Source organism: Calonectris borealis, chromosome 6 (assembly GCF_964195595.1).
Source record: "Calonectris borealis chromosome 6, bCalBor7.hap1.2, whole genome shotgun sequence".
Classification (NCBI taxonomy): domain Eukaryota; kingdom Metazoa; phylum Chordata; class Aves; order Procellariiformes; family Procellariidae; genus Calonectris; species Calonectris borealis.
Window position 1 is genome coordinate 1,967,845 of NC_134317.1, and position 17,039 is coordinate 1,984,883.

The 17,039-nt window shown below is 45.7% G+C and overlaps 1 protein-coding gene across 5 annotated transcripts in view; it reads right to left on the bottom strand.

Annotated features, from left to right (window-relative positions):
• FMNL2 (formin like 2) overlaps positions 1-17,039 on the bottom strand; it is a 154,089-nt gene that overhangs the window by 32,856 nt on the left and 104,194 nt on the right. For all 5 annotated transcript variants that reach the window (XM_075152631.1, XM_075152629.1, XM_075152630.1 and 2 more), the window contains exons 7-9: positions 10,242-10,350; positions 8,926-9,002; positions 6,390-6,483 (exon numbers count right to left, since the gene is read on the bottom strand). In XM_075152631.1, the coding sequence (XP_075008732.1) occupies positions 6,390-6,483; positions 8,926-9,002; positions 10,242-10,350 (280 nt within the window). The remainder of the gene's footprint in view (positions 1-6,389; positions 6,484-8,925; positions 9,003-10,241; positions 10,351-17,039) is intronic.

Sequence of the window (17,039 nt, forward strand, 5' to 3'; positions counted from 1 at the left end):
GTCAATTCTTTTGCCTCCTCGGTTTGGATCCATTTTAAAACTACTATTGTGCTTATTAAAAAAAAAAAAAAAAAAAAAGTGGCAGAGTCCTCTGGTCTTTTCCCAGAAATATTTAGTTGTTATTGAAGTAAATTCTCCTATGTTTAAAATGGAGATTAACCAAAAGCTGCATAAGGATCTAAGCTTGTGCTCCTTAAAATGTTAGTTCAGAGTGCCGTGAAGTATATTCAAAAACTGTCACTGTCAGATCTTCACTAAAGCTGAGGAAATTAATATTTGCAAAAAACCCCACAATTTCTTTGTAACTGTTTCATTATGCAATCACATTAGTGCTGTTGGGTTGTGATTTTTTTCAACATATCTGTAAACTTACTGAAGCTATTCATTTATTGGCTACTATACTTTCAGTAAATGAAAAACATGTAAACCATGTAAATAAAACAGCTAACTAGAAATGCCACAAAAAAATTTAATTTTGAGGCAAAGCCATAAATGAGTTGGAAAACAGCTTTCTGCACTCGTAGCCTCAACAAGTTTAATTCTGTTGAACTAGAACTTTTCTGTTAATTCTATTTCTGGGTGTTCTCACCAGATTTCATGACCTTGCTCACAATTCGCCTGCCCACATTATTTCTGTGCTTTAGCTCTGAGGAATCCTCAGCCCTCCTTAGCCCTGAGGCTATCCCGTGATAGCCTGGGACCAAATGTGCAGTCTCCGAGCTGGGGAAGGAGTTTATTTCGGCTGGTGGTACCACGGGAGGTCTCGCTGCTTGCTTCCCAGGGACGCCCTGCGATGCTGCCCAAGCCCCCCATGCAATTAGACTAATTCAGGTATTTCTGGGGATATATAGTGCACTAAAACCTTTGCCTCCAGGCTCTGTCAGTGATGTTTTCTACAACTGAAGAGAAATGCTGAGAGACTCTGGCTCTGACTGTAAGCAAAAGTTCCTTAAAACCAACCCAAGAGTCAAAGGTGTGTGTATATATGTACATATATGTATGTATATAAATACGAATATATAATGGACAAAGCATTACGTAACTTTTACTAGGAACACACAGTCACAAGAAACTTTACCGTGCAGCAGCCCTAACCCATAGCACAGCTCGGAGGTGGCCCCTGAGGAGTCCGAGCCATGCTCCCCACCAGGGCAGCACCTGATAACACCGTTATCAGGTTCCCATCCACGCTCGCTTCAGGCTCCCTGAGAAGAGGCTCCAAGAAAGAGCTGGCCCCAGTTAAATGGTACACTGGTCTTCAGTAGAACATAACACAGGTCAGCCAGGAGAGCAGAAACTCCTTTACGAGCTGTGCTTCCAAGGGGAATGCAAAGCAACGCGGGGTTTCGGCACTCAGATCAGAAAAATGCACCCTGAGTTAAAAACGGCTCTTGTACCCGAGGGATCGCTTTGCCAAGGTGCGAGCCAGAGCCCGACGTGCGACTGCACAGGCAGACACCATGCCGCTGGTGAACAGCAGGTTTGGGTATCCTCATATTCTTTTTCTCAGCTCTGTAAAACCTTCTTCATCTTCCAGCCAGTATCAACTGCAGCAAAACATTTCCTACGCAATTCGCTCTTGGCATACCAGTATATTAGAAGTATCCAGTCAATGGCAGTGATGATTAAAAGGTCTTCTCAACCTGTAGAATCTCACCAACATGAAAACATCCTTCCTTGACACAGCAGCAATGAATGACAGCATTTTGATTATGGCAAGATGTCAGTGAAACGACAGAGAGCAAGGGCAGCTTTGGAACGATGCTCGTTTTGGGTCCTGAGTGAGTTACCATCGCGTGACTATGCTGTGGTTTAAGCAGCACCGTCTCCACGCCGTCTCTACGTGAAGTGCGCAGAAGCGTGTGCGAAGCCACACGCTTGCACCGTGCTGGCTCTCACCATTTCCCACGGCCACGGGCAGACTCACCAGGACACCGACACGCCTAAGCTCCAGCGCAACGTGCCTCTGTGAATTCAGCATCTCCAGGAAACAGTAAGGGGAGTAAGCAATGAAATAATAGTAAAACAAAGTTTTATTGTTGGCAGTAAAAGACGGCAGCTTAATTCTCTGTATACCCACATATGCAATCGCACTATTAAAATGAATTAACTACTCTGAATAAGCATTAGGAAAATATATCTTGTTTTCCAACAGTGCACTCAGCCTTGCTTCGATTTAGATGGGGCACAAGCTCTTAGCATCTGGCCTGTGACCCTCAGAGCTCCCCCAAAGCTGCCTTGCGGCTAACTCTGCTCTCCTCTTCTTCCCCTGGCATTCTGCTGAAGTGCATTTGCTCATCCCGCAACACAAATCCCAGGCAACTCGGATAAAACCGCACAGCCAATTCTCACAAATCCATGGAAACAAGCACAAAGGGACGGGAACACTGCTAAGGAAGCCCACTGGCGAGCGGGTAAAGGCAGGGGTCGCGGTCGTGCCGAAGAGCTCTCCCAGCCAAGGCTGCGATACTCCATTCAAGCAGCATTTGCCTTCGGTGTGAGGTGGCTGCAAACAGAACCAGCAACAGGCCAGAAAGTGTCAAAAAGATAAGGGAATAGCCAAACGCCCCAGCTATTCTGGTGGGCTACCTGTGGCACAGTAACTCCAAACTATTTCCCATAAATACAGCAGAATTCAGTCAAGCATCACTCAGAAAAAGGAAGTTTTCCAGCTGCAGAGTGCAGGTGGCCAGAGCACACCCGGAGCCGCTTGCTGAGCAGCAGCACCCAGCACCACCACCACCTCCTTGCATTTCTGCTCCGAGACCTTTCAGAAGCTGTTCGAGGCCTGATGACATCGAGAGTGGCTGCAGGAAAACCAAAACATCTGCGGGCCTTCCTGGCTAGCAGAGCTCCTCATAACTAGGATCTGACCATCCTGCAAGCACGAACTTAGCCGGGCTGCTGAGGCTTTTCTTGACGTAGAGGCTAAGCAGCACCTGGGGGTTCACCCAACGTCTGCACTGGCCTGGAAAGAACGACCAAACGCAGGTGGTGTGTGAACATTTGGGACATTTCTCTCTCAGAGAGCTGGAAGTTGCCATTCTGTCAGTGCCGAATAGTTGGCAAAACGTAGAACGGGCTGCAGAAAGCAGACGCGTGCACCATGACAGACTGACCTAAATCAGCCCCTGCTTGTACTCAACACGCAAACTCCTTCAACATTACAGGGAACACAAGGGAGAAATACAAAGATGGATAAGAAACTAATACTGATATCCCCCTTAAAATTGCTAATTCATTCCGTACAATACAGATGAGGATTTCATTGTAACCGCTTTCTGCCTTTTGGCAAAATTAAAAAAAAAAAAACCGTACTCAACAGCTCTGCCACGCACTGGACTGAACCAGGGGGCTCGTGCTTCCTAGCACCAGCGCGACTGCGTGAAGCCTGGTTTCCTCAACTCTAATGAACTTTGGATAAACACCTGCCTTTCCTTCCACCCGTCCCAAACTACTCCTTCCCCCTCCATTCCCCATCAGTAACAATGGTTCTGGATTTTCTTTTCCTGTTGAGTTCTGCTTTACCCGACTCCTTCTCAAGCTCCTGGTTTGTTGTAAACTTCTTGGTGGCTTTGAAATATCCTCGTGTTTCTGTGTTCGGAAGTGATCTGTTCAACACGACCTTAACCCTGTACTAAAAAGCGAGCACTGGGCTATGTCTGTAATGCACAGAGCTGAGTCCCCGGCACACAAGAATCAATGATTTCAGGTGAAGTAACTGGACAAGAACAATTTGCAAGAGACAGCTTAACAAAACAAACCATTCTCCATTTGAATATCCTGACCCCAGCCAGAAAAAGATTTCATTTTCAAATCAAAAGTCATTTTCAAAAGGAATTCTTGACAAGATTCAGATCAACTGTGGTTTTCCAGCTCAGTCAGGCCCTGAGAACCAAATTCTGTTCTCATTTACATCAGAGCAAAGCTCAAAGCCTAATGAAATATTTGATGTTCACCCTGATGTAAACGAGAGCAGAATTTGGTCCGAAATATCCTGTTTTCCCTACTGACTTTATTACAGGGTAAGTGTTAAGCGGGAGTTCAGGTTTCTTTTGAAGTTATTTTATGGCAAGGAGATAGAGTGGCAGACATCTAGTTCGACGAGTCTAATCTGTCCTAAATATGCACACAGTGTCTGATGAAAGAACCACAGAGAAGCTGTGGCAGCCCTGCAATGCATAGTTACAGAAGCCACACAAATATTATTGAGCTTACAGTAATTTAAATTGGAAGTATACTGCTAGAAATCTAACCCTGAGTACTTTACACGTCAGCAACTCAGAGATTTTTAATACACCAGTTGAATGAGTTACAAACATGAAGACTTGAAACCATTACTGAAAACTTGCCCAGAAGGAAACTGGAAAACAACAGCATAGAGCAAGAAATAGGCTGCATAATTGGATAAAGAGAACAGCCAAGCATAGAATTGAGAAAGGTAGAATACCCTCCTTGCATGGCCGCTCCACCTGCAACATCCAACAGTTCCACTATAGCAAACGTCTTGATCAAACACAAACAGGAATGGAATAAGTAAATAATGGCAGACAAACCGAATGTGTTACAGAGGAATTTTTGAATGTCAGCAGGAGAAAAGAGAGATGATAGAGCACTTGGAAGAAAATGAAGGAGCAAAACCTCGACTAAAAATGTCAGGAAGGTAAGAGAGCAAATGGGACTTCACACATCCTTCCCTGTGACATGCAAAGGGCCTGTTTAATGAGCCTTACAGACCGTCCCAACTGCTGGTATTTCGGCTGTATCATTTGCCCAACTTATCTGTAATCCCTCACACCGTCCTCCCTAATGAGTCATGTTTCTTCTACAATAGAGTAGTAATAAGCCAGAAGAATTTAAGCCTAGAATAATAACATTGTACTTTGCATGTTTACAGTGCTTTTCCTATTTAAAGCACTTCTTTCATATTACCCAATTGTTCTTCATAACAACCTCATCTGCATTTGCTTCCGTGATTCCTTCATTTCACAAAGGTGCAAATAAAGACAAGATACCGGCAGCTTGCCCAAGGCTACAGATGAATAAATGAAAGAACCAAACTACAATTTCCAGTTCTGTGCCTGCATTAAAGGACTGCAGACCTTTCCCCAGCTGGAAGCAGAATGCCTTATTTCCATATTCTGACCATCCCTTCCGCTGGTGTAACCCAGAAGCAAGGCTTTCTCCATGGTCACACAATACTTCCAGCTCGACTTCCACTTCACAGCCGGGGAAGCCTCGCCAGCAGCCGTGCCATTCCCATTACCTCTGTCCTCAGGTCGCTCTACATACACAACACAGCTCGCACCTAGGACAGGTCTGGTCTTGCAAAGCTGAGGGTTCTACAGCAAGCCCACACTGGAGATTACTTCAAACCTTTTGCTCTGGCTCTGTATAATGACGAGCACCTCAGAAAAACAGTTATGGTGCAGCTCTACGACATGCAAATACTTACAGTGGATGTAAATCAGAGATTGGTATCTCCCCACCAGAAATGATTCCCCAAACACAGAAAGTAAAAAGATTAACAACTTGGCTTGTTGATCATCTGCATTAACCTACTTCTAGCAACAGCAGCATTAAGGAAAAACATGCTACATGTTTACACACAGTCCAGCTGGGACTCATCAAGTCTAACAATTTTTGAGCTGGTAAGTCGAGATTCATTTTTCCTTTGATAATAAATCCACACATATATCCAATATTCAAAATAAACTAGAACAGCAGCGTTCTAGGACTTGATTCTCACACCAGTGCTTCTGAATCTTCATACAATGTTCTCAAATCCCACTACTGTATGCAAACATGTGATACGCTTGAATGTATACACCTACGAATGACACTGTTGTGCTCCACTTGAGCCTGCTGGAACACGTGTATTAATTTCAGCAGTCAGTGCTCCATTACAGAGACTTGATTTTGTAATTTCTTCACAAATAAAATTCCTACTGATAGTAAAACTCCTGACAGGAGGTTTGCATTTCAAGGGCTTGTATAAATGGCTCTGAAAATGGGAGATTTAATACACCATTCCCGGTTGTTTCATCTAAGAACGTACAAAAGTGTTTAGAGACAGAAGAACTGGAGTAAAGCTCTCAAGATCTCTATTAGTTTCCCACTTCAGGGACACAGCTTGACTGACCAAAAAGCAAAGGGAGCAATTCACACTCTGGATTCATCTTGTTGGGATTATGGCTCTTTTACGCAAAAGCGCACAAAATGGCGGCATCAACACCACTGTCCGATTCTTTGCAGCTCACAGTGACTTACAGAATATCTGCAGTTTATGGAAATCTAGGAAATTTAGCTGAATGAGAAAACTGTAGCCAACACCATGTAAGAGAACTATCGACACGCGCATCAAATTCTAATAAAGCAGAGTAACATACCTCCTTAAAGTTATCGAATGCAGATAAAATGATTTCATGCCCTCCTCTGACGAGGCAAACAGCTGCTAGAAGTTCCAAGACAAGGGCCTTTGTCCTGCGAAGAAAAGAAACCACAACAGTCAGTGACCACCATGCGATGAACCACTTTCTTTCTACCTGTTTGCAAAAGGGATGCGGAGTCACTGGGAGACATAGTTTGCATCCCGTGAATTTTCAATCTCTTCAAACTAGTAAACCTGTAAGATGCATAATGCTGAGCATCATCTGATCCAGGGCATTTTGACTCTCCCAGGATCATGCAGTTTTCCCCCATTTTAATGCTTCTCAAAACATGCAAAAATTTAAATCACAAATTATACTTGTGGAAATTCAAGCAAACCCAAGGCAGTTGCATAACTCTGGTAAAGACAGACCATGTCAGCCTTCGACAGCTTGTACTCCCGGAGAGTTCACCTGCCCAAACCCGGAGAGGAGGCAGTTTCACACAAGCCAGGATCACCGTACATCAGCCATTAGTCAGCTGTCTTCACCACAAGGCAGCCCATTTCCTCTGAGCCCCGTTTTTAATGAATGTGCTTATAATTCAAACCTGTATTTTTCCTGATACAAATCTGAATTATTTTCTATGATAATTTGTGTTATTCATAGCCACAAAAAAAAAAAAAGACGTGGTTCGCTGAAGTAAATATAGGATGCCTTAGCACGTCTTTCCCCTCTTGAATCAGAAATCTGGGCAACTGATTGACAGCAGTACTAACACAGGCACATTAATGAGAGAAGACAACAGATTACTGAAAGAAAAGCATGCAATAGACTCAGTATAACTCCAGTATAAATAATCCCCAGTACTTTCTTATAGGGTTCACGTAAGGCAAAAACACCAACCGGACTTTATGGTCAGATGAGCTCTGAGCAGATATTAAAATCATGCAGACACATATGAAATTAGTCTCATGCTAAAGCCATGACTCAAACCAGATGTTATAGAAAAAGAAATACCTTTTGGCTTTCAAAGTGTCAAGGTTATCTTTGGAAACCAGATAAAATGTTCACTTTCCTAGGAGATTTTAAATGTATCATTTTCAATTCTTACTCATCAATTTTTTTTCCTTCCACAAGTAGAAAATCCAAGCTCTTTCAGACCGGATCAAGGGGTTCTTACTACAGATCTTCAGTAACACCCCCTCCGAGGGCAGGCTATGAACCGTGCGTGCGGGGAGAAGGGAGAGCGACCTCTGTGAGCAGAGAGCCCAGGGGGATGCCCAGGTCTCCGACGCTGCCCGGAGCGCTCACCCGACGGCTGCCCACACATCTGGGGTGGGGACGGGGAGAGGACAGTTACAGCTGTGTCTGTGGCATCCGTTTAGGCACAGCCAGAGGAGACGGAGTCCCTACATCCATCCTCCACCTGGCCTGCCCCCTCCTACGGCACTTAGCTCCGCAGCATGCACGGTCTGGGGATGGGATCAGCTCTGCAGCGTCTCTCAGAGCTGCTGCTTCCCTTTTTGCACATCCCAGACAACCCTAAGCACTCAAACCTCTGGTTTCTTCAAAAGTCATGATGGGGCTAAACCAAAAAGAAATTAGGTTTTGAACAGCACTAACATTAAGTTTTGTCTTCAGATTATTTTAGCCACATTTGAAAATTTTTTTTTTTCCCAATAAACGGAAATCTAAATAACCGACTTCTTTCAAAAATAAAAACTTAGGCTCTCTCTTGATGACCTGATTTCCAGGAACAAGACACCAAAAATGATAAAAACAATAAACTTCCCATATCCTTCCCATGTATGCTGTGCCCAGGCTTGCTGACTAAGGGCTAAATAAAAGAAAGGAAGGAAGTACCTACTTCCATCAGGACAAGACTTCAAGCAGTGCACTGTAAGGCAAGCGGACAGCCTAAGCAAAGGCTATATATATGCACATATATAGTGCTGTTTAGTTTTGTCTCATCCCCTAGTTTTACCTTTCCTTGCAAACATCAGTACGTCAGATTTGGTTTCGTTAGACATGCAAGAAGTTCACAGCTCCAGGCTTTGCTGGAAGTGGCCGCCAGGGTCACAAGTGTGTGCGGGGAGAGGAGGGGACGCAGCCTCGCAGCCATCAGTTCCACTGTGCAATTACAACGTTACTGCTGTGGCTGAACAGCAACCCGACACAGAACAAGAATGAAACCCTCTCTCAAAGAAATTCAAATCTAAGGACCCCTCAGACAAAATCTAGTTAAGAAGGTTTTCCTATTCTTCAGGAAAATCCCATGCTAAGCTGCTCATTATCAGCAGAGTCTTCTTTGCACTGCAATAGAGCTGGAGTGCTTTAACAGCAAATTTTCAACCGAAGAGTCAGTAGCTCCTGAAACCAATGGAACTAGATGGCAACTGCTCATCTATTTGCACCATAATACAGATTTAATCTGATTCAGAATGAAGTCTATTTTTTGCTATGGGTTTGTGCATAAACATACCCCTGAAAATCTCTTTCCATGTACTCTTTACTTACCTACTTCTTAAACTCTCTAAAAGCAAGTGCAACCTACCTGGGATTCTTGTTGTTCAAACTTAGTGCAATTTCATTAACGGCGTGTGGATGTGACATGACCATATTGAATCCATACTGAAAAGAGAAGGGGAAAATACCATTTCAGTTTTGAGACTGAAATTATTATTTTTAAAATCCAACAAATTACATATCTCTGACCAGATCTGGCAGCAGCCTTTCATAATGCTGTAAGCCAAACAAAACGTTGTCGAATTTACCAAGTCAGCCAGCACATTTCCATCTACCACCATGCCTATCAACTTCTCTGCCACTAACAGTGTCAAAAGTACTCGGTTTGGCCACGTCAGCCAACGGAAAGGGGTCCAGGAGCTGCTCCTACACCACTGCCAACCCCACTGCTCATCCGTTCCCCTCCCTCCTCTTTTTATTTCTGCCAGTCAAGTGCATCATTTACTCTCTAAAGAGGACTTTGCAATTCAGCTGCCAAAATCACTTCTTTTCCAGCATGCGTGCTGCCATAGATCGACTGCATCATGCAGTTACTGCACGAGTACTGCTGGCTTTGTTCTCCAAAAATGAAAAAAGAACTGCTTTGGAAAATACTGTACTGGCTATTAGTACAAGATCGTTGTTTGCATCCTTCCCATCAGAGGTAAGAAACTGTAAATCCCAGGGAGCTGGTATCCCCAGGGGCAGAGTTCACATACGCAGCCGTGTTAGAAATACCTTGTACGACCATAAACTCGTAATAAAGGTGTTCACCACGGCCTTTCTTTGAAGCACGTAACTTTTAGCTGTTACTGTTTTTGCGAAAAATCCCAAGTCTCTGAAGCTACCTGGGCATGCCATGTGATCACAGCATCCCACTGAAGAGAAAAGAAACTCACGAAAATAAGATTAGCTTTGGTCTGGTTTATTCTTTGACTTGCAGTTATTGCAATTGCCTTGCGGCAAACATGTAACAAGAGTGAAAGCCTGGATTTTCCACCAGTGTATAGCGCTTGTGAAAAATTCTATTTCCTAAGTGTTAGTACTAAATTCTGAGACAAATTGTAACTTCAGTTGTGTAGCTGCATGTCTAATCAGTTAGTGCAAACTGAGCCCATCACTGCAAACAGGAACTGGCCCAATATGCACATGCTCTTATCTACGTGTGTCTTCACATCTGTATTAAATAATCTGCATGGGTACACAAGGACTGTGTTATATTGCTTCCCAGCTACACTGCTTAAGAATGAGTAAGAATTTAAACCTTTGCATCAGTTTTACATTAACAACTCACCCCTAACGTTATCCTCCCTGCTCCCAACAACAAAATAGTTATGTGGCCCAAAAGAACAAAAAGGGAAATACCTGGTAATTCATTATGGCCCGTAAACACATGATGCAGACATGAACATCATCTTTTTTACTCACTAATCTGGAATTTTTTAGTGTTCTTCGGCTTGGCAGGGTGTTATATCTGCAAACAAAAACAGCTCTCATCAATCACAGGACTATTTTTAGGCGGTAAGAATAAAGGAATGGAAATACTCCTCCACTGGGTGAAAATGCCAACGTCTTTCAGTTCTGCAGAGCCGACGACCATCGGACAATACACATACAAATAAAGCAGAAAAAAGGTCACAGGCTGTTTACACTGGCAGCGTACGAAGCTCCAGATGCACGGCTCCACGACTGCCTGCTGGCCACCGCTGCCCAGCCCAGGGCCAGCGCAGACCACGAGCTGCCGGTCTCAGCCCTTCCACCCGGCGCAGCCGATGCCACCAGCCACAGCACAACTCATCCAACACCAGGTACCTCCAACTCTCATGGCATGCAACGGGGAAAGAATGATCCACCCACAGCCAGAGGTATTCCGGATTTTTTTCCGTGCACTTTACTCTGCACGAGCAATGGCACAGACTTTTAATGGAACTGAGCATTCGTAGGCATCAGCAAATGTATTAATTCCCGCTGCATTTCGTTTAAGAATGGTGCCTCTCTTCTATTCTGTAGCTGAGCTTTCTGAAAGCCCTCCAAATTATTTGAGGAAAATACAGCCCTTAGGAAATTTCCTCAGAAAAAAGGCATTAATTATTTTAATTGTAACCCCTAACTGGTAAATCAACCTTGAATTCAATTAAATAAGTACACGGAATAAACACAAAGGGAAACCTCTAAATCTGTCATTTCTATGGCATAAATGAAAACCACATTTCAGCTCTTCCTGAGACACTGCTTATTTTCTTTAAAAAAAAAACATGCTTTGAGACCTGAGCGCAGGAAATTGGAGACAAGGAGACGGGCCGCCATATGAAATACATACATGTTCTTACATATGTGAAATTAAATAAGCAACAAGAAGATTATGATTATGGTCAAGAAACTCTTTTGACAGTGATCCACCAACTGCTGCAACTGGCCGACGGTGCCCGTGGTGCTGCCGCGCTGCCCCGGGAGCAGCACACCACGCAGGACAAGCCCCATCCAAACTGCGGGGGGTCCGCGGGGCCCCCCGGCTGTGCCAGGGACACGGAGGTTCTCTGCAAAGCTGTGCAGGCTGCCCCGCGCAGCCCCGGCCAGCGGCATGGCGGGTGATGCTGACAGCGAAGGTGAAGGGTGGTGTTTGGGATTGGAAAAACAGATTATTTATCCTGCTCCCCCAATTTACAGTGTAGAAACAGCCCAGAGAGAAGGTCCAAGCAGGTTCTCAACAGGGCTGCAGCATCCAGAGATTTGCTCCTGATTTACACCCATGCAGGTGAAAGCAGAGACCAGAAGGGCATCAGCTCGCCGGTTTGGAGGCTAACGAAACCTCTAGGCAGGCACAGTAATCCTTTTGCATTTCCAACTATCACACTCGGGCCTGAAAATGGAGGAAGAAGGTATAAAAATCTGCTGATAGGAAGACAGAAAGAAAAATAACGTGATGCACGTGCAGCGATGTGCAAATTCTGACATTTGTTATGCAAAGAGCAACTCTACTAGGGGAAGAAAGAGAAATTCATAGATGAAGCCTGACTGGTGGAGTAAACACAACCTCCAGCAAAAACAAGGCTTCTTCAGACAACTGCAGCTGGCCTCATACTTGCTAATGCCACCTCTGCAGCCTGGAGAACATACACGGGAAGGCTTTTCTTCTCTTTGATTCGGGAAAACAACTACAGTGGGGAAAGCTTCTCGATTACAGCATCCTTAGCTCTCACTCCAGTCCCTAACCAGGAGTTAAACGAATCAGTGCTGGCACCCAGCAATGACTCAAAGCACAACTGCAAACACATGCCGAGGCAGGGCGAGAAGGTGAGATGGAGAACGGGGTAGCTTCCAGGGGACACGCACACCCAGGCTTTTCCGTCTGAGAACTATCCCAACATTCCAAGAAAGTATGAGAGTCATGGAAGGAGTCAACGGGAACGATCTGTCGTTATTTCTCGTAACATGGGAACTATGTGGCATCACATATAATTATCAGGTGACAGGATCAAAGCAAACCTGGTAGTTTTCGTGGCACTCCTCCACACAGTGCTCTGCAGAGCAGGAGCTCTTCAGCACGACTGCTTAGCCTGGCACGGGCTCCAGAAGCACTTACACCAATTCACAGAGGAAAAAAAATCCATCAAGAACTATTGAGCATGAGGTGCAATCCTTAGATCAGGGTGCTTAAATCTACAGACTGCTGGACGCAGGAGCATGTACCAGGAGAAACATCACTGGGTATCTGCCTTGCTCGTACTCAGCAAGTGCTCCAAGCACCTCCTGCACATTGTCTGCTCCTGGGCAATGTCAGGGAGGGAATTAGATACAGCTTTGGTGTTATCACACTTCACTGTTCTCCTTTGACTTCCTCTGCATATTTTGAGTGCGTTTGGGGGTTGCCCTGTTTATTGCCAATGCTACTGTGCAAGTTACTTGTCTAATCCACGCTACTCACTTTGTTTAAAAAAGAGGTGTGGCTCTTAAAATCAGTGAATAACATTATTAATGATGATGACAATAATAATAGTAACAGTAAAGATTAATAATAAATACATGAACAAATAATAACAGACTTGTTTTATTCTGACTCACTAGCTCACTCTCCAACACAAAGAACATCCTTGCAAATTTTCTCACTTTAAATGTACAACCAAAACGAATGAGCTAGCTGGTACGGGCTCTGGGCGTACCGCGTGCCGGGCAGCCACCACAGCTCAGCAGCACCCTGGCTGTGCCCGCCTGTGCGGCTGCGGGAGCCTTCCCCGCTCCGCAGCTCCAGCGCGGGACGAGAACAGAACGCGCAGCGAGCTCCGGAGCACGGTGCAAAACCACCCTGCCCACGGAGAGCTGGCGACTCTCGGGCTTCAGCAATTACTTCCCTTTGCTTTCATTTTCCAGGAGCGCCGAGATGAAAGAAACCCCAAAATTCAAAGCAGAATTCAGTCAAACTGCTTTTTCTTCCCATATATATGAATGCATAAATCAGCTCAGGGCACTCCAGACGGATTTCAGATTTGCAGGAAACATGACCTAGTTTTGCCTGAGCCAGAGCGAGCGGTTAAAGCACGGGAGCTGGGTTTTGGGGAGCAGACCCTGAGGAGGGGCGCAGGCTGTGCCTCGGAGGACCAGGACAGGATTAGGCTGCTCCCCACGCTGCAGGGCTGTCCCCAAGCCACCACGAGCACTTTGGATGGGGTGCTGCACTGCACCTCACACCCGGGCTCCGGGACACTTTGTCCGGCGGCTCCTGGCGGGAATGGGGCCGGCCAGGGAGCTCCAGCTGGGGCTGTCCTGCCGTCCTGCCTGCATCCCTGCGGACACACAGACAGCCCACACACAGACCCTGCGCTCGGGGACCCATTCATCTTACAAACCTCCTTCCTGAGACAAAAGAAGAGCGGTGCAACCTTTACCTGGGAGCCCTACATTGAGTCTGAACTGGGAAGTGTGGAAGCGCTGCCGGTGTTGGCTGGAGAATGCATAACTACACCGCACTAGCGTATTTCCATACATTCATTTCACTAAATATGAAAAACACTGCAATAAAAAGATCTAAAAGTCATTTCTAGTCATATAGAGATCGTTCCTACAATGACTTATCTCAGTTTTAAATTACCAAAGGCTGCATACATTATTTTCCTTTAAATTGTAAATGAGCAGAGTAATTAGATCTTTATCATGCCACTGATAGAAGCAAAAAATCTTCCTCGGTGCCTGGTGTATCAACTTCTTAAATTTCAGAATGCCTTTAAACATCTCACAGAGTTTTGTCAGCTGTAACAAATGGGAGCAAGTCTCCTTAAACTAATGAAAGATGACCATAAAGCCAGAATTTGGCATTTCCAGCCGCTTGGGGAGTGAGGAGAAACAGAATCGGGGAGCAAAGATACTCTGCAATGCAGCAGGACCCTGAGGCACGCTGGGTCTGATCTCCCTGGAACTCAGCCTGGGATCCAGCCACCTGGACGGAGTCTTCCCGGGCTGAGAGATGCTCTCCTCTACACCTCTTGCTAGCCACATGGCTTTCCGGCCACCTAATCAAACCCCCGCTCTGCAGAGCGATGCAGGCACCAAAAGGAAGGTTTGAGGTGAAGACAGTATCTGCCTCTTCTGAAGAGGTGGAAAAGACACACAGAAACCCAATAAGGGCTGCAGACATCCCGTACGGCACTACCTGCCCGCAGCCAGGAAAACTGCTGTTTTGAAGCCTGGAGGATCGTAATGACCAGCCAATAGGCAAAGTCAGAGGTAGCTGTTGTGTTCTCTTCCCAAAACCCAAGACAATCCTCACCTCTGGGGACTCTGCCCCAGGGCAGGTACACAGCTCCAGCCCCAGCTGCACACCTTGCTCCGGGCTCTCTCCGCAGCCGTCCCCCCGCCTTCCCCACCAGCCCGCACACTGCTAGTCGGTGGTGTGTTATTCAGTGATATCATCAGTGATATTCAGAGCCCACACCCTCCGGCTCACAGAGCTTCCACCCATTTCCACCCATAGTTTACGATTAGGCTGAGAAACGGGTACAGAATATGCAATCGAGAGCTGCAGTGCAGAGAAAATATCTCTAGCACAGATGGGATTCTGCCCTAGATTTAGATCGCTTCCCTTCAACAGATGCAAATTTCTTCACACAGACATCAATGCCAAGAATTAATGAGGATTTTTTGTAGAGAAACTCTTTTACGACGACTCTGCACACTGGAACTAAGGCTCAAGATGCTTTCTCTGTATAGTGGCAATTGCAACGACCCCTATTTGTTTCCTTCCTAAAGGCAGGGCAGACTGGCGGTAGCTCTAACACCTCCCTTTACGCGACATGAGCCAAGCCAGGGTGGATGATCTTCTTTTGCTTTTGTTTCATTTCTTGTTACTAAACATTAGGCCGATCCAAGCATCTGGATGAATCGTTGGTTTTGATTTCCTGTCTGCTGCAGGTCAAAGATTATGTCACCAAGGGTATATTTATCCTGGTAATTAAATTCAGATGGTTCCTCTTTTATTTCCTCTGCCCCTCCTTTAAAGAAGAACTATAAAACCTTACTTCTGAAAAAAGCAGAAACAGAAAACCTGACCATGTGCAAGCTCCTGCAGCGTGTAATGCTTTCCTCCTGCCAGCCGTCGGCGGTGGGTACGGGCTGTCACACGTGGGGAGGGAGCTACTCCACAGCTTTGTGCCTTTGCCGCCGGAGGCTACGGGGAAGCAGGCAGGATCTGGCACTGCCACTGCCGGGACGCTGCACCCGCGTGGGAAAACCAACAACCATTAAAACCGGGGCTAAATCTGTGCTGAAATACACAGTACGGTTTAAGGTTCTTTTTCTCGCCCAGATCTAATAGAAGTACACTCCTGTTCAAGAATAACTCATTCTTCATTTTCATTCAATTTGTTAACAATTTAGTTAATTCCGTGCTTGTAAAGGCACTGCCATGATGTCTCTGGAGACCAGGCTGCGCTTTTACCCACCAGCCTCCTAGAGAAAGGTGAGAAGGACCTTCAGCCCAGGCAGCCTGAAGAAATTAAAACCACTCCTGCCTCCATGTCCACCTTCCTTTGTTAACGTGATCAGCCAGAACCGCTGAAAACGTCCAGTGTGTCCTGGACTCATCCAGCACTTTGTACAACCGAGACATAGAAAACACAACACACAAGGGCATCTTTTGGTGCAAAACGGCTCACACTGACACTGAAGACCCACAGATGGATAATTAAAACACCTACGCAACAAATCGGGATACTCAAAGTAAATAAAAGCCCTTTCCACCATGGGAACTGAGCACAAAGCTCAGTACAAATTCCTGCCATCTCCACCAACTGTAATGGGAGGACTTTCATGCTTAAAACACGGACATGTGCCCAGTCCAATGACGTAGACTTCTAATGCACCACGTTAATAACACGTAAATACAAGATACAGCTGGTTTCTCCTATCATTTTTATTTTATTATCTGCTAAAGAATATCATGCCCTCATTTGTCTACACTCTCTCCCTCAGAGGAGAAGCAAGGAGAGCAGAGGACGGCCCAGGGTGGACCTCACCACCCCCATGGCAGCTCGCCCAGCTCTGTGTGGGCTGGGACTTCTGGTTTTTGTTGGGGTTTGGTGGTTTTTGGATTGCATTTCTGCAATTTTGTTGGTGGTGGTTTGGAGGTGGTAGTGTTTGTATTACGAATGTCCTTCTGACAGCAGAAAGGGACTTTGGAAGAGGAAAGTCTTGGTGCTTCCTACTAACTTTGCATTTCTCTGATCTCGTCTTAGAGCAAGTTACAAGCTGGGTCTGCTGGAGGTGGGGACCCTGAACGTGCACCCCTCTGCAGGGGATGAGTCCTGGAGAGGGAAAGACCACCAGCCTGTGCTCGGTGCTGGCCCCACAAGCACTAAAACCAGTGAGGTGCCACCAGCTCCTGCGCTCACGCAAGGGCATAAATATCTGCCCTGGGCGAGGCAGAGCAGGTGGCTGTGCTGCCCGAACACGTCCTTCTGCCACTTCAGACAAGGGCGACAATGCTGGTTTGTGCTACAAATGTAAAGAAAATAAATGACTTTGAGCCTACTGGTTTTGTCTTCATCTAAAAGAATGTGGGAAAATTATTAATCCATAAAGCTGAGGAGGTATTTGCTGCTTTAAAAAGGTGAGAAAAGAAATCGGAACAGCCGGTCTTGGTCTCCCTCCCTCCTCCCAGGCTACGCAGCCAGT